Source organism: Sceloporus undulatus, chromosome 1 (genome assembly GCF_019175285.1).
Source record: "Sceloporus undulatus isolate JIND9_A2432 ecotype Alabama chromosome 1, SceUnd_v1.1, whole genome shotgun sequence".
NCBI classification, from domain to species: Eukaryota; Metazoa; Chordata; class Lepidosauria; order Squamata; family Phrynosomatidae; genus Sceloporus; species Sceloporus undulatus.
In genome coordinates, this window is record NC_056522.1 from 115953167 (window position 1) to 115978231 (window position 25065).

Sequence of the window (25065 nt, forward strand, 5' to 3'; positions counted from 1 at the left end):
CTTTCCAAAGAAAGTTGAGAGAGGAGGAAGATGGAGGACCAACAGTTCAGTTGAAAATTTGAGAGAGAATCTTTTTAGTCCTAAAGGGGGAGTGACCTAAGTCACATGGTTAGTTTGAATGCGAGAGAGGAATATGCATGCAGGAAGTCCCTATTTATCTAAGGAGGGAGAAAGAAAATGCAAAAAAAAAAAAAAATTCCAACACTATTAAGCATTATGAAACACTGTTTAGGCATCCAGAGAAAAGGAGCAAGCAGTATTGTGAAAGGAATGTGAACACCAGCAAATATGAGTTCTAGGTTTGGGTGATATTCAGTGTCTCATTCTCCAATACTAGAAATTTGGAAACTGAAACAAAATTTCATTGGGGGCCAGAATTCCTCTTTGGAGAGCAGTGTCCTAATTTTGCTTTCCTTCCCCAGTTGCTACATTTTCAAGCATAATAAGGAGATGGTTATGATTGGTTCACTGCATCCAGGGTGCTTCCCCCCTCCTCTCCCCCCCAAAAAAAGAAAGAAAAGAAATAAGGGTGGGAAAGAAGCGAACTACTACAAAATGATAAATCCATCCCACACATGTTGGCAGTCATAATTTGTTTCCTTTGTCAGCAGCATGTATGAACTGACTCTTAAGGAAAGTGAATCTCTTTGTTAACTTTATTACAGCTCTTGGAGACAGTTTATTCTTAAGATTATGTTCTTATTTTGTTTTCCTTTAATTTGGAGATAGTGAACATGTGCTCCCCTGCACATTGCTGAACTGCAAGTCTCATCATGGCTCACCTTTGTGCTGGCTAAGGCTGATGGCAATTGAAGTCTAGCTACATCCATAGGCTTATAGTTTCCTGACCTCTCTTTTAATGGATTACCAGATCCAAGTATGGCTCTAGTAGGGAGAGGTGGATCAAATGCCTCTGTAACTAAAAGCTATCAGCATGTTTAGTATACTTGTGTAGTATGGATAGGGGAAGTTGCATAAAATCCTGAGTTTCATATTCTCTGGTTTTGTTTCACGCACAGTGGGATCCGAGAATGGACAAGAAGCAATTGAAAGTGGTGCTGTTTTCCTTTTCAAAATATTTCACACAAAAGATTATGTTGGCCATGAGGAGAGCAAAGCAATCAAGCAGATGTTTGGGCCCTTTCCATCATCTTCTGCAACAGCAGCCTGCAATGCCACTGCCCGGATTGTTTCTCACTTTACTGAAGAACAGCTCTCTGCCCTTCTTCAGATGCCAGAAGAACAAAGTGGAAATGACAGGAAAGTGGGCTTTGGCAAAAACATAGCATTTTCGTTTGACATGCATGACTTGGATTACTTTGAAGAACTACCAATAAATGGTGACATGGATGAGCAGAAGGTTATAAGCTTGGATTACAAGAAATTGCTGAATAACCATTTGGAACAGTTCCCAAATTGCTATGATGAAGGCGGCGGCTTCAATTCTTTGGAGAAAGTGGATGATTCTTTTCTGTGGTGTGAGGTTGGAAAGTACCTGAACGAATCACTAAAGGGAACTCCCGGTGGGCCAACAGTGGAGCATCTTTGCTGTACATTATATGAGATGCTTGCTTCACATAAAAGCGGTGATGAGCTACAGAATGAGGTAGGATACTGACAAATGTTCACAGCATTCTTTAGTAACAATGGCTTACATCCAGAGTTTCCTAAACTAGAAGCTATTCACACAGTAGTGCTTTTCTGCTCACACCCTTTTGCAGTATCTGTGAACCCCACATATGTCTTCTGAGGACCACAAGACCCTTTGGAAAGTGGGAAAAAATGGAATAGGAGTCAATTCTGTGAAAAAATATCTTGTTGCTTTTCAAAGTACTGTTCTACACAATTTATGTGGAAAATACAGGATATGTTGAAAACAATGACGCAAAAGTGAATAAGAATGGCTTTCTTTTTGCATCATGTTTTTAAAATCATCCTGTAGTGTCGGGACAATCCAAGGGTAATTGGAGTGGCAGTGCAGCAGTTCTTGTTAGGAACGCAGTAATGAGACTTGGTCCTCTTCTGTTTTGAATACAAACCAAATGACATTTTGAACCAATAGAAAATGTGAATATAATGCATAGATATGGGGAGAGTGATCCCACACTGAAAGTGATCTTGAATTTGTTATTCTCATTGCATATCCCATTTTGGCTCACTGCACAAGAAAGGGCAGTTTGGGATTTTACTCTTATAAGGTTCCTTTGCAGAAAAATTGTGTGCTGTAGTTCTTTTGCTACTTTTAGATGAAACTCAGAATGTGGCAAAGTACAAAGGTGACTTTAGAAGGAAATGGGACCATCCTTTTTTTCAGAGAAGAACAAATGAAATTGAGGATTGAGGGGGAAACTGGTAGGAGAACATTCTATTTCTCAAGATAATAAAAAAAGATTAGATGGTTGAAAGCACAAGATCGTTCATGAAAATCCCAGTGCAGAAGGATGAGGCTCAAAGTGTGGTATCAAACCCATAGCATCATGTTTAGCGAGGAACCAAACTTTGAATTATTAGAAGCAGAAGTCACCATTTGCTGTGTGTGTGTGTGCACGTATGTACATTAAAGAACTAGGCCGAGATCCTGCATTGGGAGATGTACTGTAGCTATAACAACATTGCTAAGACTCATGATGCTACTCACCAAAAAGCTACCTTAAAAGCTATAACTGCGTCAATGTATGATTTTCTGAGGTTTGAGAGTGAGTGATGAGGCATCCAGCCATGTCTCTCACTGTTAAGATGTGATGCTATGAGCAGCATGGTTTTGGGGTACTTTGTCTTTGCAACAGTGCCACAACTATAAAGGTGAATTTATATAATGGTGAAGCTGAAGCTTGGGTTTATGACATCATTATTACTGACAGGATGCAAACCATTATTTATTTATTTATTTATTTATTATGGTATTTATACCCCGCCCTTCAGCCCTAATGGCTATCAGAGCGGCTTACAATTATTATTTTTAATTAGATGGTTCCCTGCCCTCAGGCTTACACTCTAAAAGATACGACACAAAAGGAGAAGGGAATGGTGTGGGAAAGGGGATGAGGTCCAGTGGTTCTTCTCTCCCTCTGAGGCCTGGACCAAGGTAGATGGACTGGAGGGAGGGCTCTTCTTCAGGCTAGCCTTGATGGAGCTGGGCTTGCCTGGTCACTCCCTCGTAGGCCAGAGAATGACAGTTATGGAGGGAGGAGTCTCTTCCTTCAGGCTAGCCCTGATGGAGCTCGGCCTGCCTGGTCACTCCCTCTCAGGCTAGAAGATGATTATAATTTGAAGGTAGTGATGCATTTGCTAGGAAGTGAAGCTAAACAACCTTTTTCACTGTCCAGAATTAATTGGTTTTGTTTCTCCTCTACTATATGGCAGTCCACAAATGTTTCTTCGAGGTGGTTTATTTTGTGGAAAGATATGGATCAGGATGCCATAAATCCATTTGCCTATTTCCCAGTAGCAAGCATTTCTCTCCCATGTTGCAAGCGTGTCTGTACTTACAGAAAAAACTTGGCTTAAATGTGAGAAACAGTCACTCCTTTCTACCTTGATTCTCCATGGAATGAATAAGTAGTAGTTTCCTGTTGCTTCGCTGGTCTGGTTTACCTGCAGTGTTTGGAGTTTTGTAGAATATGATGGCAACATCAACAAAGGCAAGGATGGAAGAAAATAAACCCTTCTTTTCTTTTGGAGAATTTGGCAGAAGAAAGTAAGGGCAGGTATAAGTTGATGGCAAGAACAAATTGAGTGAAATCCAGTGCATATCTCAACCTGACAGATCGGTTACTAATACCTGTGGGGATGGTTAACTCTTGTGCCCCTGAAAAATCTGCTCAAGAAGATTGAAGAATCAATTGGAGCAGAGTTCAAAGGGAATATACTGAGAGGGGAAGAAAGGATTGAGGTTCTATTGTTCAAATGGACTTTGGTTCACATGCTTTTGGCTTCTGCCTTCAATGTACTTATGTATTTGCTGGTTCGGTTTTGTATCCCACCTGTCCACCAAATAGTGTTCAAGATGGCTAGTAGAAATAATGAAATATTGCAACATACAAAGTAAACATATAAAAACAAGAGTTGTGAGATATCATGAAAACCATACAACTAATTCAAACAAACTGCAGTATATTTCTAGATCAGTTTAAATGCCAAAGGCCAACTGAGTCAATATGTTTTTCCTGCTGGCATTTCCTTTCTAATTCTCATAAATAATTGGATATCTCTTGAAGATAGTGGGGGAGGAGGAGCAAATATGAATCTTGACTGACTTTGAACCTGTTGCACCTTTTAAAACCATATATATGACAGTATAGGCTCACCAGCTTATTCCTTCCTTTCCTTTGCTCCATTTCCCAGTTACAAGCATGTTACTATACCTTCTTTTGATAGCCTTTAACTATATAGTTAAGAAGTTGGTTTTCAATAAAAAAAATTCATTTAAAATCTCTATTGCCATCTTCCCCGGGACCAAGCAAAATGTGCTATGTAGCCTTTGCCTGCTGAGTTTGCATTTAACAAAATGCAGCCATAGAGGTGGTCAGATTTCTCTCTCTCAGAACACTTTATGATAGGGAGGAGAGGCTTTAAAACTGCACTTTCTTGCATTCGCTCCCTGAAATATCCCCAAACTAAGTTCACCCCTCTGATCCCTTTTTATGAGTCGGATTGCAGCATTTGTGCCTGCATTTTTTTTTTTGTTTATTTTAAAATCCCTTTGTGAAAGGTGACATGTGATTGTGGGACACAGCTGGGAAAAAGAATAAACCATGATTCAGTTCAGTTTTCTGTGGCTCCTGGCTTGTCGCTGTGTACAAACTGAGAAACATGGTTCAAAATACTGTAGTCAGCTGCTAAAACGACCCATCTTCAGATCAGATTAATCTGATCTACATAACAAGCCAGTTTATTTCAAAGCAAGACCCATGGTTTATACCTAATAAGCATGAAGACAACATTATGAAAGATTATGCCTGAGGTGCTCAAGGTTGCAGAGACTTGTGCCTGTAATATTTCACACTGGTGCATGGTTCAAACCATTGCCTGAATCTTGCACTTCTGCTGTGAGGAGAAAATCTGTTTAGTACCTGTTGAAAAGGACTGGGTCTCCTCTTGTCTTTTTTCTTATTAGTTAAAGTCATCTTTGATGCTATAGCTGTTCAAAATAATTGTCTATGGTGGATCCCATCTTGTTCAGTGCACTTCCTAAAGGTATTGTTCTAACTGTACAGTATGATCTTCAGCAAATCCTCTGTTTGTTTCCTGTTCTTCACAGCTATAAGCACAAACTCTTTTAGGTCTTTTCAGGTGGGTTGATACACAGTAAAGTTCCCAGGTAGTGCTTGCTGACTCACCTTGAATTGCTGAAAATTCTTCATATTCCTGTCTCTACTGCCCCAATTTTTAGTTCATGCTGGGAGACAACATGCTTTAAGAATTTCTCTTAGTGTGATGTTGTTTAATTGTTTCCCCATGATTTAGTTTATGTACCCTACTGTTTCTGCATGCCCTTTGTAGTAATTCTAAGCTTGACTTGGCAGAGAACACCCTTGTTATATATCTGTGTGTTGCCTAGAATAACAGGGTCTTGACTTGTAAGGTTAAGATGCCATTGCAGTAAAATATAGTTTTAATAACAATGGCTGCCATCCTGCCCAGAATTGGAACTTAAATGGCATTAAGTGGGAAGCTGACCTTTTGTGGACCAGATCTCTAATTGAGTAAGCTAGTCTCATTTGTTATCTGAACGGAACAGAAAAATTGTGTCAGTAGCTAAGCAGATGGAATTAGAAAAGTCCTGAGGAGGAACCATAGGCTGTGGTAAAGTTCACACTTTACATGGGCCTGTTACAGACTGCCAAAATAAAGCTGCTTCAGGTCTCTTTGGAGGTATGCTATTTAAATGATGCATGGGTCCTAAGAGTCCGGAGGTCGCGCCAAAGCCACACTCCATTCCTAAGCACTGGAGTGCAGCTTTGGTGCAGCTTCCGGATTCTTAGGACCCATGCATCATTTAAACAGCATACCTCCAAAGAGACCCGAAACAGCTTTATTTTGGCAGTCTGTAACTGGCCATGCTGATCACCCCAGCTGGCATTGCTAGTTAAGAGACTCAGTTAGCAGATGCAGAGTAAACTCAGTCTTTCTTTCTCAAAGAGTTGTTGCCAAGGTCAAAGTAGACAATACTGAGTTACATGGACAAATAATTACATCTGTTATAGAGCCACTTGCTGAGTCCCTTAAAAAGGGGGGGGGGAGTAATGAGTCTTTGAGAAGCAGCAATTTGTCCACAGGTCTATGCATTCTCTGTTAAAAGTCATTCATTTACTGTATGTACATTATTATCTCAGCAACTTTAAGGAAGGGGAAGGGAGAGGGGAATCAGGGCCTCCAGGTTTTGTGCACCCCTGAGCAACTCTCATACTCCCCTGGGGTGTGGCCCCACAGTTTGCGAATCATAGGTTAACCTAGTGATAACTATCAACACTAGTAAAAGAGAGAAAGGGGAGTTGGGAATACTCTAAGACCCTTCCTATTTCTTCCTATCTATGTGTCTGCCTCCTCCTCTTTAAAAGGTCAGAATTTTTATGGTAGCTTATAAATGTTTTAATTACCATAAGCCTTTGTTAGCAACCTAGTCTTCTGACCCATTCATAGCTTCAGATGGGGAGCTAATGTATCACTACATTTTTGGGATCAGCCATTGAAACTCACTGAGTGACCTTCTTGAACAAGTCATGCTGTCTCAGCCTCAGTGAAAGGCATTGGCAATTTGCCTTCAAATAAATCTTTCCAAGAAAAATCCATGATAATTTGCCTTAGGGTTAACATAAGTTGGAAATGATTAGAAGGTGTACCATACCAAAAACATTAGCTTCTGGGGTTGAAAGACCCAGTAATTCCTGCTCAGGATTGATCAATATGGAGAATTTCCAGTGTGAAGATAGTGCAGAAGCTGATTGTGGGAAGTGCTTTCTCTGGCTACAGATCCAATTTTGCCTAGAGGTTCATGGTCTACTTCCAGAGTGTATGGGGCATTGGTTCCTGGTCTTGAAAGTAGTGAAAAACCTGCTCTGTGAATGTAAGTTGTGAAAGAATACCCTCTCTTTTAACCATGGTTTCAGATAATATAGATAAGCAGTTCAGGTCCTTTGAGTAGCTTTCAGAATTATACTTTGATGTGCTTCCAGACATAGCACATAGTTGACTGTAGAATTTGCCACACAAGGCATTCTAATGGGTACTAATTTAGTTCAGAAGTTAAGGCGCTAGTATAGGAATTATGTTGGGCAGGGAAATTTACAGAGGGTAAAGATTGTTCCTAGTCATGATGGCTCTGAGTTGTTTCTATAATGTGATAACAGCATGATTCTGAATACCAGTTGCTGGAGAAAGAATAGTGAAGGCTAGTGAGCACCTGTCCTATTTTCCCAGTAATGTCTGAGGCTTAACATTGAACCTTGGCAGTTAAAGTGGGGTCAGACTGCAGTGCAGATGCAACCTGATTGACCAGAGTGGGAAACAGGTTGTTTGGTCTAGCTGATTGTAAGATATTGATACTTGGACGTCTTCTTTCATACAATTTTTTGAATAGTTGGTAATGCCTAATGGTATCTCTCCACTGACAGAAGTGTGTGTTGGTTCTCCTGGCTTTTTTTGGGACATCTGTGTCTGACCAGTATAGGAGGTTGGACAAAGGCTGTTGAAAGGGTTGAAGGAGGATGAATTGATAAAAACGTCTTTCACCTCCACTGATGAAACTCTCAATGCACGTCTATCAGTGGAAGAATACTGCTCATTGACCAACCCATTATTTTAAAACTATTACCTTCTTGGTCATACAGGATTAATGGAATGAACTGTTTTTAACCCAAGTAGTGGCTTTTTAGACAATTTGAGAGACTGGATGTCCCCCCCCCCCCTTTTTTTTTTTTCCCTCTGTATTGGTGTTTCTTTTAGTTGTATTTTTATGATGGCCTTTCCTTCTGAAGCGCCTGGGGAGTTTTGACATTTTAAGCTTAAAATGCATGGTTAGGAAGTGTGTGTGTTTCACCAATATAAACTTGTCACAGGAAGGTTTTTCACAGATGGAAAGATTTCAGCTCATGTTATACTTGATATATTTAGGACTCGGGAGAAAACAATAAAGAAAGGGTAAACTGTTTTCTTTATATTTTTCAGTAAAGTTCCAATACATTACACATTTTTTTTCAAATAAATCAGTGAAGAATCAGGACACCTTCCTAGACAAATACCTTCTGAGTTATTATCTAACAGCATATTGATTTTACTGCAGAGTATGTTGATTCATGATGGGGTGAGAATGTACCATCAAAACAGTGACTTTTTGAATGATCAAAGTGCTTCACAGGCATTTTCGCAATGATCTTTACAAGAGGTGGTTTATTCCTCTATATTTCTCCTTCTGCTGGGCTCATCTAATATTACCCCTTAACAAAGAAATGGCATAATCATAAAATACTGTACCATTTACATGCTTTAAATGTAGAATACATAAAATTATGTGAAATTTTGAAGGTAAATTAAAAGGTGCCTGTTCTTCACAGCTCTGTGTGTATTTAGAATTGCAGCTCAAAAATGCATGAAAATCTAGCGTATGCTGTTGTTTACAGATGTAGAAAAATTGCATTTTAATTGTCACAGATCAGATACTTCCAAATCTTGCTCTCCAGCCCACCCTTACTGCCTGCTGGCACATCACTCTCCAGTAGCATCCAAGGTTTAGTTTCTCAATATTAGCTGTTGCCCTTTCCTTCTTGCTATTTCTCATTCAGTGAATTGACATCCAAAATTTCCAGATGCCTTCCAGCTGCTGCTTTTCTTCCAAGCTGAAAGAGAACCAAAGATTTTCCTTGGAGCACTCAGATCACAGCTGCTTTCTGTCCTACCATGGACAAAGATGTTGATTTGCTACATAATCAATTGGTTTCTTTTGAAATGGGGAAAATGTTGTAACAAAATTGGGATTTAATTTAGTTTTTGAACATTTTTGTAGTAGTGGTGGTAGGTGGTAATAAATAATATAATTAAAATTACATTTGCTTTACTCAAAAATTGTAGCACTCAAAAATATAATATTAATAGCAAAATTGAGTGCACATGTTATTATAGGGGCAAAAATCAAATACTGTAGTAATCTAAGTGATGAAAGCTAAATTGGTTTTAATCTCTTTTCCTTTCGGTTAATGCACATGCAGTGAAATTGGTAACTGCTTGCATAGTTCAACATTAACTGTAGCTTTTTATGAAATGGCTGCTAATTGAAGAATCATTGTTGACTCATAAAGACTGAGAAGATGTGGTTGACCTTTTCCCTCTTTGGTGTCTTTTGGCAATTTCGTGTGTGTGTGTGTGTGTGTGTGTGTGTGTTGAAGGCTATTTGATTTCCTCATCTAGTTCATCTCCATCTTCTTCAATGTTCCCATCCTGTTTGTCGTGATATAGAGAGACCTTTATCAATAGGCTAATTTTCAGTAGACTGGTGATTCATGGGGCTGCAGTGTCCTTAAAGAGGGCTGTGAAGGTTTGAAGCCTTGATTTTGCCGTTTTATATAACGGGTACAATTTTACTATGCCAGTGTATGGGACTTGAGCATCCATAGATTTTTTTTTGGGGGGGGGGGGAATACTGGAACCAACCCCAGCGGATACCAGGGGCCCACTGAGTAAGGTTTTTACTGGTAAAATGTGGCAGGTTTAAATAGTATATTAACAGGCAGTTTTTACACTGCAAGGAGTTTTGTTGAAGTTAAGTGAAAAGAGAAAAAAACATGTGGGTTAGTTATTATAAATCATAGTAAAGAAAATACATTATGCAGAGTGAGAGACCTAAAGTTGTGGAAGATGTATTTCTGCTTCACCATACAGTTTGAGTAGAGACTATGGTTCTCAAAGAAAATATCTCCCAATCAGCAGTCTAGGAAAACTGTACATTTTCTTCTGAAATCAAGATACCACGCCGGGACCGGAACCGAATGAAGAATTCGGATCCAGAACCGGACTATAAGGTAAGTGGGAATTAGGCCAGAATCTAGCTCATTTGACTTATAAGCAGAAAGAAATATCAGCTTAGTTTGCTGGCCCAGCTTTGCTCTTTCTTTTTTGCCAGCTGTAGTCCCCTGGCATGAGCAGAGGACCTCTGGATGTGGCCAGGCTTTAAAATATATATATATATTATTTTGCATTGAGATATGGTCATTGGAAGGGGAAACCCCTCCCCCCAAAAAACCTGGAGTCTCTTCTGCCCTCTGCCTTCTCCAAACTGCTGTGCAAGTGAAAGCTCCCTTCACTTCCAAGTTTGCTGGCAAGGACAGGAGACTTGGGAAGGATGTAGTATCTTGTCTTGGGCAGAGATGGGATAGATTTTTTTTAAAAAAGAAGAAATACCTATATTCTTTTTCAGACAACTGTCATATCATGAAAATCAGATCTTATTTTGCTAAACTGATCATCAGGTTTTAAGAAACAATGGCCCCATACAGACAGGCCAAAATAAAGCTGCTTTGGGTCACTTTGGAGGTATGCTATTTAAATGTTGCATGCGTCCTAAGAGTCTGGAAGCCACACCAAAGCCACGGTTCAGTCCTAAGGAATGGAATGTGGCTTTGGCGCAGCTTCCAGACACTTAGGACACATGCATAATTTAAACAACATACCTTTAAAGTGACCCGAAACAGCTTTATTTTGGCAGTATGTATAGGGCCGTTGTTACCCCAGAAAGATTTAAAGTGTTCATTTCTTGCACTCTTGGAGGTCTTCCTACTCTTCATTTGTTGTCATTATGGTTGGAATGTCCTTCTGGAACATCTAGAAATGCCATTCTCTTGCTGCTCTCTCAGGGCTTTTTAAAGAAACTTATGAAAAACAGTGATGCCTGTATAATTGAAATGAAACCTTGTTTACCCATATTCACCCATTTTGTTTATTTATTTTCATTTATTTAATTTGTATGCCATCTTTCCCCCAAAGTGGGATCCCAGACAGCTCCCAAAGAGAATCAATTAAAAAACTTGACAATATAAAAGTAAAAACAAAATGCCCCACATTAAACAGTATAAATTTATTTAAAAGACATACAGATATGTAAATAAATAAAACACACACACCCAATAAGAAGATTTCCTGCTTTTACACTGAAAGCCTGTTTGCCAGAGAAAAGAAAGCAGGGAGGGGGGCAGCTTAACCTCCTATGGAAGGGAGTTCTAGAGGGTGGGAAGGCTCTCTCTTGTGTTCTCATTAAGTGAGCCTGTGATGATGACGGGACTGAGAGAAAGCCTTTCCCTGCAGGTTTGCATGGAGAGATGCTGTCTTTCATATAGTCTAGTTCTAAGCCATATAGGGCTTTATAGGTTGTGACCAGCACTTTGAATTGAAAATGAACCAGTAGCCAGTGAAGCTGTTTTTGCAAGAGAGTTACATGCAACCTATAACTGCCCTTGGTTATGTTCACCACTAGTTCCTACTGTGTAAATTTGCATTGCAAGCTGCTTAGAATGAGGCCCTGTATTTTTCTTTGAACTTCCTCTGTGCATGGTATACAATAAAAATAAAAAGTGTGATATTTTCCTGCTAGTTGTATGTATGACAGATGATCCCTAAAGGACTTTATTTGGTTTCCCTGTATTCCTTAGCTCTCCATCCCTCTGCAAAAGCCAGGGGGTTTATGCTGGGAATAACATCAAGTTGCTTGTTGGCGTATGGTGACCCAATGAATTTCACAGTGTTTTGTTAGACAAGGAATATTCAGAGGTGGTTTTGCCATTGCCTTCTTCTGAAATACTACCTAAAGCACATGGTACTTCTTGGCAGTCTCTCATCCAAATACTAACCAGGACTGATCCTACTTGGCTGCCAAAATCAGATGGGATCTAGTGCCTTCAGGGTGTTCAGGCCTGTTTATACTTCCATTCAGACCACTTGAGCGTTTGTAGCTTGTGTAGATGGAGAAGGAACCCTGCATCATACTGGGATTTGTGCATGTACTGCAATGTATTGAGCATGTAGCTCTGTGGCTTATGGAAATGACTGAGATTAACTGTACTGAAAAGCAGGATGTGTGTCTTGCCTCTCAGGTCTACAGATCTTTATAAATTTTCATGCCATTATTTAGCAAGCATTATTGATAATTTAACAATTCAAAAATTGGCTTAATCCAAACTCAGCCTCCAGTGCTTAGCCAAAAATTGATGTGAACACTGGCTTGTGTATGTGAATCGTGTTCTGGAATGGATTCTTCATAGGCAATTGGTTTTGTCATGTTGATAGTCCAAGCCAGCTGCTTAGTGCATGCCTGCTGCTTGATTGTGTATTGAATCTATTTGTGTAAATTAATGAAAATGTTCACTTCTGAAAATCAGCTCTTGATCCATAGTAAGACATTCCCAAAGGCAGCTATGGAAGCACAGAACAACATGTTCACACATGGATTTCCATATGTCATAGTGAGCTATGGGAGCACCACATGCTCTTAGAATTTTTGCTCAGGGCTTACAAATTCTGAATGAATAAACTTCTGTGAATCATATTGTGTCCACAAACATTTATAATACTAAGGCAATTGTATTTTTTACTCTCCCCTCCTTTCCCCAGTTGTTTGAGTTGCTAGGACCAGAAGGATTTGAACTCATAGAGAAGCTTCTACAGAACAGAGCAACAATTCTAGAGAGATCTTTCTGTGGACCAAATGATAAAATGCAATCCCTGCAAGGTAAGCTATTATTGCAGAGTTTCCCTGCCAAACATTTTATTTATCAATTAAAATATTTTGATCTTGTTTTAGAAAATGGGGTACATGACCATAGATTACTTTTGTAATTGCTTCACATTTTTTGTGTTCCACGCAAACTGTGAACTTTAATAATTTTACTTTAAATAAAGTTACCAGATGGGATCTACAGAGAGATATACTTTTTTTCTTGTTGCAGAAAAGTGCAGGAAGTTTACAGGAGAAAACAGTAAACCCAATTATGGCTGTCAAGTCACAATCCAGTCTGAGCAGGAGAAGCAGTTATTGAAACTATGTCGTCGTGAAGAAAAACGGAGTGCTAGGAGAGAAAAACGAACAGGGGATGATGGAGATGTTTTTGTAGATGGAGGAATGTGCTTTGATCCCAAGGAGCTCCGAATGCAAAGGTAAGAAGTATAATTGGATGGAAAATATCATTGAGTCTATTCTTGTGAACTTGATGTGTGGTAAATATTGATTCTTCTTCGTAGTCTCTGCGAATCGCTAGGGAAGACTTTTTGGCGGTAGCTTCGCCCACCCTCTATATAGATAGGATGTCTTCCCGCCCTTTCTCAGTTCCTTTTGTCCGCCGTGTGACCAGTTTAGGAACCTTGCTTAGAATCGCTCCTTCCTTAGCTTTCGCTTTCGTTTCCTGCGTTTGCTCTGACTTCATTTGACGCTGACTACTCTTCAGATTATGATTTGGACTTGGTTTTGGACTCTGATTGATGGTAACACTTGCACTCCTTGACAATTCTTTCTCTTCGTCCCTCGGCTTTGGTCTAAAGATCTCTGTGCACTCTTTTAAAAAGTGCACTGAATGTGGAACAAACATCCCGGCACTCGAAGGACACTCCTTGTGCCGCCTCTGCCTGGTTGAAGGCTACGTCACTGCTTCCTGCCCTCACTGCATGGCCTTCACACCACAGGCCAGAAAGAATAGGGAGATGTGCCTGAGATCCATGCTCTACGTGCAAATTTTGAAGCCTCCCTCCACCTCTAGAGTCTCTGTCAAAGCTATGGCTGCCAAGGGAAAGCTACCACTTTGTCCCCTCCGAGAGTCCCTGCCAAGGCTACTGCTGCTGAGGGCCAACCCTCTTCGGAAGTCTCTTGGTCAACCCCAGAAAAAACGGAGGTCTTTGGACCAGGATGTGGCTGCCCACCCATCCTCACCAAAGAGGAAGAAGTCCTCAGACTCCAAACTGGAGAAGAGAAAACATAAATCTCGGGACAAGTCCAAGGACTCATCCCAACACTCCGACTCTGACCGCTGGTTCTGTACCGACACACCTGCCCAGCCTGCTGACACCAAACTGGGCTCAGTACCATGCACCCAGCCAGCGCCTCAACCTCAGCTGTCTCCTCGTCCTGACTCCCAGGCTCAATCGGACACCTTTCTGGATCCCTTGTCTGAACCCTACCAACTCTTGGAGGGTGAAGAGGAAGCCTCTCCTTTCACCCAAGTGGTGATACCAGACCCAATCTCCCAGACTTCAGAGGTTGTTGGTTTCAAGGATGAACAGGACTATGGTGCATCCTCTGTCCTTGCTGAACCCCCCCCCCCCCCACCCCCCGACAGGATGTTGTTTTTGATTAAGCCACAGGCACTTGTTTTTTGCCTCTTGATCCTTCTGAAGTCCGTGGAGGCTGTTTTGTTTCAACCTTTCAACCTGTTGAACCTCTCTTGCCTCCTCCAAGGTCATCTGCTGTGTCCATTCCAGTTCGGTCTCAACTCTCCTCGGCTTCCCAAGTGGAACCAGTCCGACCCATACAGTCAGGTTCTGCTGTCTCCCTGCAAGTGTGCCCCTCGTTCCCGGTACCGGTAACCACTCAGGCCCTCTCGTCCTGCACCAGGACCAGATCAGCTTCCACTGAATCTGCGGACCACTCCGTCTCCGACTACGCTCCGGCTCAACAGTCTTAGGCCCTCGCCTTTCTCAAGGCCCCCTCTCCTTCAGATGATATTTTTTCCTTTTTTGAACAAATGATCCAGATGGGCAAGGCCATAAACATTGAAGTCCTCCATGCAGACTCTCAAGCTCTGGATCCCATTGATGAGAGGGTTTGGGACAAGGTCCCAACTCTGACCTTCATTGCATTCCTACCATTGATATCTAGGATTGCAAAGAGTTCTTGGCCTACTTTGTCCATTGCCTAACCTTCCACCAAGAAACTTGACAATCTCTACCGCATCACACCCTCGGAAGAGACTTGGCTCTTTGAGCACCCTTGCCTGAATTCGGCAATTGTGGAAGCCTTGCAGATTCCCTTGGCCCCAAAGACAGCTTTGACCCCCAATGACAAAGAGGGTCGTAAGCTTGACACCATGGCATGGAAATCTTATGCCTCTGCAGTATTGGACTTTAAGACCCAAAATTACTCAGCTTGTATGGCTGCCTACCAACAGCAGTTTTGGGAGAAAGCTCTTCCCTTGTATAAAAAACGCCGTGAGGACAAGAGATGGCCGGCCATGGCCATACATGTAGAAGCTCATGCACTGGCCTTGCACCAAATCTCAGTGGCCTGACACTCGGCTGACTGTGCTTCCCAACAACTCTCAGGTGCCTTGACCCTCTGATGCCACGCCTGGCTAAGGTCTTCTGATTTTACACCTCAAGCCAAACAGGCCATCAGAGAGCTCCTCTTCGACACCACGGGCCTCTTCCATAAGGAAACTGATGAGAAGCTAGACTTCAAAAACAAAATGAAGAATACAGCCCGTAAATAAGGTATGTCCTCTTCCTCCACTTCTCACCCTCCTTTTTCTCAATATCATTCGGAGGGCAAGACCCACATCCCCCCCCCCCCCCATTCAGGGTAGATCCAACCAGTCTTCGGACTACCTGCAACAGCGCTTCCCTCCCCAACAGCAAGGGAAAGGCCAACAAAAACAGAAATACAAGAAACCCTTCCATAAGAAGGATGCAGAACAAGGCAAGCACCGCTTCTGAAGGTCCCCAGCACACTCTGTTATGTCAACTCCCTTGGAGATCGCCTGGCCCACCTCCGACATTCAAACACGGGCTGGGGAGCCCATTTCGATGACCTCTCTGTCCGTGGGAGATGGTCTCCCAAGGAACGCCAACTCCACATCAACATGCTCAAGATGCTAGCAGTACAGAAGGCACTGAAGGCCTTCGAACCCTCCCTGTGAAACCAGGTCTCCTCCTCATGGACAACACGACTGTGATGTATTACATCAACAAGCAGGGCGGTACCAGGTCCTCCACCCATCTTGGCCTTGCCATTCAAATTTGGAACTGGTGCATCTGGAGACGGATCAGATCTCTCTGGAGAGGAGAACGAGCTTGCAGACAAACTGAGCAGAGCTCCGGACTCCTGTCACGAGTGGCAAGTGAACCCTCAGGTTGCCCTCTGCCTCTTCTCTCTGTGGGAACACCAGACGTTGACTTTTTTGCCTCTCATCTCAACACTCATTGTGACCACTTTTGTTCCAGGATTCCTTCACCTCTCTCCCGAGGGGATGCCTTCCTCTTTCAGTGGTCTGGTAAAAAGTTCTACGTCTTCCCCCCATTTCCTCTAATCACCAGAGTGGTAGCAAAGCTATGCACAGACAGATCGGACGCGATCCGGATCACCCCTTGGTGGATGAGACAGCCATGGCTTGCCCTCCTCCTTCTTCTCTCCAACAACTAATTCTGGCTTCTGCCACTCCGTCCCGACCTCCTGACCCTTCATGATGGTCGGGTTCGCCACACCGACGTGGACACTCTCCGTCTCGTGGCGTGGAGGGTTCGGCCCTCTTGATTTTTTGCCTGACTCTCAGTAAAGGTCCGAGAAATTATCCTGGCTTCCCGAAAGCCTTCCACTCAACTGCTCCTACGCCCTCAAATGGGCTAAATTTTTGGCTTTCTTGTCGTCACCAGGACTCACCTCTTTGGAAGTCACTGTCTCTGTTGTTTTGGACTTTCTCCACTACCTCTCAGCATCTGGACTCACCATTTCATCCGTAAAATGCTACCTCGCGGTCCTCTGTGCCCACTTCCAATTTTCCGGCCGCCCAGCCTTCTTCACCAACCCACTCGTGAAGAAAATTGTTCAAGGGCCTAGCCAACCTAAGACCACCGGCTGTGATCCCAATCCCCACTTGGGCCCTCCAGCTCATCTTGGCTGCACTCGCTACCTCACTCTTTGGACTTCTGGCTTCCTGTGACCTCAGGCTCCTCACCTGGAAGACAGCCGTCTTGGTAGCCATCACCTCAGCACGCCAGGCCAGTGAACTCTGTGCCCTCCGTACCTAAAAATTTTTAAGGACAAGGTTGTCCTCCATCCGGACATTTCCTTTCTACCAAAGGTTGTGTCCACCTTTCATCTCAGTCAAGACATCATTCTCCCAACACTAGCCCCAAACCCGACCACCGACACTGAGTGCAGGCTTCACTTGGTAGATGTCAGGCGGGCGCTAGCCTTCTGCCTCAACAAGACTGCATCTTCTCCTCGTTCCCCCAGCCTTTTTGTCTGCTACTCCAACCCAAAAATGGGGCTTCCAGTCACACCTTAACATTTTTGTAAATGGGTGACTTCCACAATCATCCTCTCTTATGATATTTTTGGGAAGACTCCACCTGCTTGAATTTGAGCCCATTCCACCAGGGCGGTAGCTTCATCTTCAGCCTTCCTCTCCAGAATTCCCTTGGAGGACATTTGCAAGGCTGCGGTATGGTCACAACCTCTGACTTTTATCAAGCACTACAGACTTGATACCAGACACTAACGTGAAGCAGCCTTTGGCAGAACTGTTTTCCTTTCCGGAATGCACTAAGGTTAGTTGGCACCTGTCAAATAATTTGACACTCACACTGATTTTCTGATTTAATAATTTATTTATTGCCAGGACACTCCCCCCTCCACAGAGGAATAAGCTTGCCAGTCTAACCCATTTGTGTGCTTCGCAAAGACCACGAAGAAGGAGGATAGGTTGCTTACCTGTAACTATAGTTCTTCGAATGGTCATCTGCGAATCCACACAAATCCCGCCCATCTTCCCCTCTGTTGTGTCCTTCTCTCTTCCTTGTCTGCTCTTACAGCGGACCTTTTGGAACTGAGAAAGGGCAGGAAGACATCCTGCCTATATAGAGAGTGGGCGGAGCTGTCACCTAAAAGTCTTTCCTAGCGATTCCAGTAGGATCCGGAAATGCTGTGCAGGTGCAGAATAACCCCATTTGCAGATGACTACTTGAAGAACTACAGTTACAGGTAAAAAACCTGTCTTTTTCTTTTATTCTTGCTTTAACTGCTAGATAGTTACAGCTTCAAGTCCTTACATTTTTTTAAAACTAAAAAATATTTGATATGAAAACCTTTTTTATTTTATTTTTTAGAATAAAGCAACCATTGACCTGCTGGGTGTCTCCATTACCCCTACAGTCTTTTGTTGGACCCTACTTGTAACTATCTGAGAGTAACGTGTACTATTCACTGGGTCACTATTTTGCCAAAAACATAATTAAGACGTGTGTAGCTCATTATTTATTTCTTGAACGACAAATATTTTAAAAAAATTTTGGTTTAGCAGATTGCTTTCTACATAGAATACTCTTTTAAAATACATTTTTAAGTTTACTTCAGTTATTAGATGAATACGTTGTTTCTATTTTGTGATTACAGAGAACAAGCACTTTTGAATGCTCGCTCAGTGCCAGTTTTAGGCAGACAGCGAGACATGGAATATGAAAAAATTCATTACCCACATGTTTATGACTCACAAGCTGAAGCGAGAAAAACCTCTGCATTTATTGGAGGATCAAAGGTATGCTTTTGGGGGTTCTTCCTGAGCAGTGAGCTTGACTGAGCTGGAATTAGAGTGGGACAGTTTTTGAACAACTGCTTTTTCTCTGAATAGGCAATAATTTTTCTTCCCATTGATTTAACTCTATTTTTCCCCAGTTCAGTAAACACATGCATGTTTGGTAATCTTGATGACAGTCATCAGTTTCTAACTCCAGAGAGAGGTAACTCCATTCATTGCCATTAGTTCTGGTGAAGTGCTTTTGAGTCCTTAGCAGCTTTTAAACATATTCAGCTGTTTTTTCTTGAAAAAAAAATTGAAAATGGAGCTATCGTCTTAGATCTATTTGTGAAATCTACCTTAGATCTATATATGTGAATATACCACACAGTATACCATACAGTAGTTTAGAGATGTACTTTCATCCAGCCGAACCCAAAGGGTGCTCAACAATGGCACCTTTTCATCCTGGAGAGAAGTGACCAGAGGGGTCCCACAAGGCTCTGTCCTGGGGCCAGATGTTATTCAACATCTTTATCAATGACCTGGATGACAGGATTGGGAGCATACTTATCAAATTTGCAGATGATACCAAATTAGGAGGAATAGCTAATACTCCAGAGGAAAGAATCAAAATTCAAAATGACCTGAATAGACTTGAAAGCTGGGCCAAAGCTAACAAAATGAAATTCAACACGGAGAAATGTAAGGTACTGCACTTAGGGCGGAAAAATAAAATGCACAGATATAGGATGGGTGACACCTGGCTGAACGAGACTACATGTGAAAGGGATCTTGGAGTCCAAGTAGACCACAAGTTGAACATGAGTGAACAGTGTGATGCGGCAGCTAAAAAGGCCAATGCTATTTTAGGCTGCATCAATAGAAGTATAGTATCTAGATCAAGAGAAGTAATAGTGCCACTCTATTCTGCTTTGGTCAGCCCCCACTGTAACAGTGAACAGTGACCAAATTATCAATGGGGAATTTAATTAGCTCAAGAGGAGGCCTGTTACTACACCTCAGGGATCGCCCCTTCAGTCTGTACACCAGGAACTAGAAATCCAGAAATGAAGCAGAGGTTCTAAGTACAATCAATGTCTCTTTTATTGGAAACAGGGATTCAAACACACACAGGCACATACGCACATGCATTCATACAAGGCTCAGGAAATAACGTGTTAGATATGGGATAGATAATAGGCTTCACCTGATGTAGAGTTTCGATTTTGGGAAGTCCAATTTGTGTGAGGATTTGTAAGTCTGCTTAATGATTAAGCCTTGGCAGACCAGGTCAGAGCGACTGTGACTTCAAGCGATAGAATCTCAAACTGACATAGGTTCTGGCTGTAAATGACCTGAGAGAGGCCAATGACCTGAAAGCAGCCGGTGACTGACCTGAGATAGGCAGGCAGCCCATTCCTAAATTTAGGAGACCTTTTAAAGATTTAACAGGGTCTCTAGACAAAGGGCAATCAGTCTTCTAAGGAAACTATTTGATGTGTATTTCACATCTTAGGTCCATGTTTTGATCTCACCAAATGTCTCTGCTAGAGTAGGGACCCAAACGGCTATGCAAATGCCAGTCTTTTGATTCAGATGGCTCCCCCTCAATCACAAAGAGAGACACTTCCTTAAGGCATTTGCCTGATAGCAGCTTAAGGTAGCTCCTCGCATGATCTCACCCATCTTCAGAGCTGGGAAAGGAAATTCATTTACATATCAAAACCCATGGTTTCCCTTTGTTCAGTGGGAACCTGTCATGCCAGGGCCATGCAGCTACTCAGGTCAAGATGCACTTTGATATCAAGGTGCAGGTCAGAACCTATCGTTCCCACCTGGAATATTGTGTCCAGTTCTGGGCACCACAGTTTAAAAAGGGTGTTGAGAAACTGGAGCGTGTCCAAAGGAGGGCGACTAAAATGGTGAAAGGTCTGGAAACCATGTCCTATGAGGAATGATTTAGGGAGCTGGGGATGTTTAGCCTGGAGAAAAGAACGTTAAGAGGTGATATGATAGCACTGTTTAAATATTTAAAGAGATGTCATATTGAGGAGGGAACAAGTTTGTTTTCTGCTGCTCCAGAGAACAGGACCCGGAACAATGGATGCAAGCTACAGGAAAAGAGATTCCACCTCAACATTAGGAGGAACTTCCTGACAGTAAGGGCTATTTGACAGTAGAACAAACTCCCTCGGACTGTAGTGGTATCTCCTTCCTTTGCGGTCTTTAAGCAGAAGCTAGATGGCCATTTGTCGGGGATGCTTTGATTGGGATTTCCTGCATGGCAGGGGGTGGACTGGATGGCCCTTGTGGTCTCTTCCAACTCTATGATTCTATGAGTCTATCCTTTAGTAATACTCTAACTTTAGGTGTTGTTGTTTTATAGTTAATCCAATTGAAGAAGTATGTGTGTACTTTTGGACTAACATGTTTTCCATTTTGTTGACTGAGACAATATGAAGCTCATAGTTCCATTTCCTTGTTCGTAACAAAATTAGTAACTTTATGGCTCATCCTGACTGATCATTAAAACCTACAATACAAGCATTAAAAAGTTGTTTTCTGATAGACACAAAGTTTAATAGAATGATTTCCTACAAACTACTGCCTCAGTTTCTGGGCTCATTTCCCTCATTTAGACAATAGACAGACAGTCCTTAAACCAGGGTTAGGAAACATTTTGCCTTCCACATGATTTGGAGTACGGCTTCCATAATCCCTTACAAATGACTGTATTCTCTGGTGCTTCCAAAATATTTGTGGGGCCAAAGATTTTTCACCTATGTTTTGTACAAATAATCAAAATCAACTAAATCTACAATCAACCTTTTCTGTAGATTTAAATAGATTATGCCTTGAAATACATAATGGAAAAATACTGTACAATGGAAAAGAGTCAAATTACCATGCCCATTCCCCCAGTGCTGTTCATTAGAAATTTTCTGATTTTACATTTCTAGTTTACATCTCTCTGCTTGCCACACAACCAGATAACAAAAAAGCAACTACAGGGCTCCCCCGGGTTACGAATTTAATTCGTTCCGCGGCGCCATTCGTAACCCGAAAAGCATTCGCAAGCCGAAGCCCCATAGGCGCTAATAGCGAAAGCCGCGATTTGGTGCGAAAAAGCGCCGAAAAGCACCAAAAATTTTTTCGTAACCCGAAATAACCTTCGTAACCCGGAACAATTATTTTTAATGGATTTTTTTCGTAACCCGGAAATTTCGTAACACGGCGCATTCGTATCCCGGGGTACCAGTGTACTAAAATCTCCTTTTTTTACCCAACCATGAAAGGTTCAGGGGACCTTTCCACTCTTCACTCTGGTGAAGGAAGAGTCAATCCACCAATCAATCTTTATTGTACAGTCACAGATCATTAAAACAGAAGAAATCTATCCTACAAAACATGGTAAAAAGTTAAATAGTATGAAACAGTCAAAGGTAATAACAAGAGTTGTTTAAAAACAAACAAAACATTTAGTAAAAAAAGAAATTTTCTGATATATTTATTTTAGAAGATACAGTGGGAAATTTTAGAAGATAGGAGTGCAAAATTGGGTCTCTTATTTAACTGGAGAAAGAGTTCCAATTTCATTAACTTAACCACAAAAATCAGTAGTGGGAATGAGATTGATTATTTTATGGAATTCTTGGGGTATGTTTTGCTCATTAACATTTGTACTTTTCATGGCTACAGCTAACTAATAGTTAAAAGAGTTTATTTTTCTGTCTATGTTTAAGCTGACTTTTACCTGTTTGTGGAAAAGTTTCAAACCATTATGTATTCAGCTCATTATTTTTTAGCTGCATTTCCTCCTCCTTTTTCTCTTTAAATTTCACAGATGCTTCTGCCCGAAGGTATCGAGAGAGAAAATAATAAAATGTATGAAGAAGTAAAGATTCCACACAGTGAGCCAATGCCTATTGGTTTAGAGGAAAAACCAGTTTATATTAAGGATTTAGATGAGGTAAGGAAACTTAGCTGTAATTCTGCCATCGTGTGTATAAAAACAAGAAGCATCTTGTCTTTCAGCACTGCCATTAAAACAGTGCTGTGCATGCATATGTAGGAGGAAATGTGGGGAAATTATATTTTTAATAGTTGAATAATATTTAGTTGTTTAACACCAACAACATAGCATGCCGGTCTCTAATCCCAGTGCAGCCACCCCACACTCCTGGTTCTTATCTGCTGAGAATTCAGCAGGCCACAGTGGAGATGAAGGGAAGTCCTGCTAGCATCCAAGCCATAGTGCATGATGCGCATGCCACTTACAAAGCAGGATAAGCGTGTGGGAAAGGCAAATCTGTTCTTCTGCAAGAGACAAGAGGGGGAATGGATAGGTCCATAGTTGTGTTAGATCCAAGGCCTAGAACACATGTATTGGCTCTCAGTTACTAGTGCAATGAAACGTCTTCCCCCTATCTTCAAACTACCTACCTCAAAGTATTTCATGAATGTCCCTAGGAGGCAGAAGACAGAAAAGCTGTATCATAAGCTTCAGAAGACAAAGGGTCTTCACTGTGCTTTTCCTGCCATGGTTTCCAGTGGAGCACACTGTTGTAGACTGCTGGATAAACTACTTTGGGAGATTTCAAAACCAAGTTTCATGCCTTCATTGAAACTAAGTATAGCTTTCATTGAAACTGTGATTAAATAATGGGTTGCACCTAATGTACTTTGGAAAAGTAAAACAACTTTCAAACACCATTATGAACAGTTCTGAAATCCCTTGAACTGTCTGAGTTAGACTGTAGCATTATTTGGAAAACATTCAGTCGTTGGAAATTGGTGTCCTGGTGGATAATTCCTATACACTAAATGTTTGGGAACCTTCTTATGTTCCATGATCCTGATGTGTTTAACATAGTTCATTTTCCTTTTTTAAGCAATACTTTTAGTTCTGTGCTTTGAAAATGATTTTTTTTTTAACTTTACTTTACTTTAAAAAATTGCATTGGAAACCGACATTAAAATGATTCATCTTGGGGCTGCTTTGGCTTGATTTTTATTTTTTTCATCTAGTTGAGCTGTCAAATGTTTCATAAATATGGCAGTAGGTATTGTCAGGCAGACTATAGGAAGATATGCTCAGATTCTAATTTTAGCTGTCTTCTACTTCAAAGAGGACTTCGAACATATTAGTCTAACACTAGCAAAAGTGTTTGGAATACTGGTGACATTTACCTACGCTTCTGTGGTTTTGTCAGCCAGAGATTTTTTTTTCCCAGCAGAAATTATGCATGAGGAAAAGAAGTATACACTCTTTGGAATGGTACAGCATGATTGTTCATATTTTCATGAGTACAGTAGGTAGGCACAGGTTGCATCGAAATCAGAAAATCAACCATGTGTGAAATGTCCTACCTGGGAACAAAATTGTATAACTTCCTCTTATACTCAATTGCAGGCTGCATGGGGCTTCTAGTTTGACACTCCTTTCCACTCCCCCATATAGTTTGAAGGGCCTCCATTTAAACTTTCTAGTTCTGCTAGATCCTCCCATGTTGGGGGAAAACCATGTTCTAAAAATGGCCAGATGTGCCTCCCAAAAACTTCTAGGCCAGTGATACTCAATTTTTTTACCCATGGGACCCCACTTTACATCTACATGCACGGGTTGCTGCCTCCCAACATAGTATACAAATAATTTTATTTTAAAATTTAGTTTGCATATTTTCATTCACATATTATGTGTATTCATATTTTTAAACATTTTATAAGGAAACAATATTTTTTCAAATTAGAACAGGTTTTTTGAAGTAAATTCAGCACTTAACTAACACGTGTAAATTTTATATCTAAAAACATTTTGGAAGAGGAGGAGAGATCAGAGCCTCCAAGTCTTGTGCCTCCCTTGAGCAACTCTTATGTTACTTCCAGTGGGGGTCCTACCCCACCCTTTGAGAACCACTGTTCTAGGAATATAATTGTTAATTTAAAGAGCATTTTGTTCACTTCTTGAGTCTAAAGTTATGATCCAGTTATGGTTGCTATTGGTTTTTTTAAAAAAAGGGGGAAGATTCAGCTCACCAGGATCTTGAGGAAATGAAAAATAGGGTGAGAGTGACCTCTTGGTGTCTGCTCACACATGTGCTAAATGGAGCACTGCAGTGGCCACAGATAGAATGGGTGCTTTATATTAATGCAGCATGTACAAGGCAGGTTAACACATGTGCAGTAATATATTTGATGTGTTTGGCTTCTAGTTTTTAATGTCCTGGCAACTGTAATTTTGTGGATGGCTGCCATAATTTAACAGTGTTAAGGCACATCTGAGTGCCAAATTCCATGCTGCATCCTGCATTGGGCACTATATGTGATATCCCCCTTCTGAAAGCAGAGATGCAGCACCAGATGTCTTTTCATTAACATGAAGCCTTTCTTGGGATATACATTGTTCTTACTTGATTTGGCCATTTTTCTTAATGCTAGGAAAATCCTTCCATGCTATAGGGAAGGCCTTGTTAAAATTGGAGCCTTTAAAAGTGGGTTGCAAAATGTATTCATTTTTAAGGCACACTTTTATTTTACTCATTATCAAGGTACACTTCTAAAGTAGAACTTGTTGTTGTGGGCC

The 25065-nt window shown here is 41.4% G+C and overlaps 1 protein-coding gene across 1 annotated transcript in view; it reads left to right on the top strand.

Moving 5' to 3' along the window:
* The window catches only part of ASCC3 (activating signal cointegrator 1 complex subunit 3), a 349893-nt gene that overhangs the window by 9158 nt on the left and 315670 nt on the right, over positions 1 to 25065 (top strand). Inside the window, exons 4-8 of the mRNA XM_042478523.1 lie at positions 1020 to 1606; positions 12595 to 12712; positions 12930 to 13137; positions 18359 to 18500; positions 22327 to 22452. Coding sequence (XP_042334457.1) covers positions 1020 to 1606; positions 12595 to 12712; positions 12930 to 13137; positions 18359 to 18500; positions 22327 to 22452 — 1181 coding nt within the window. The remainder of the gene's footprint in view (positions 1 to 1019; positions 1607 to 12594; positions 12713 to 12929; positions 13138 to 18358; positions 18501 to 22326; positions 22453 to 25065) is intronic.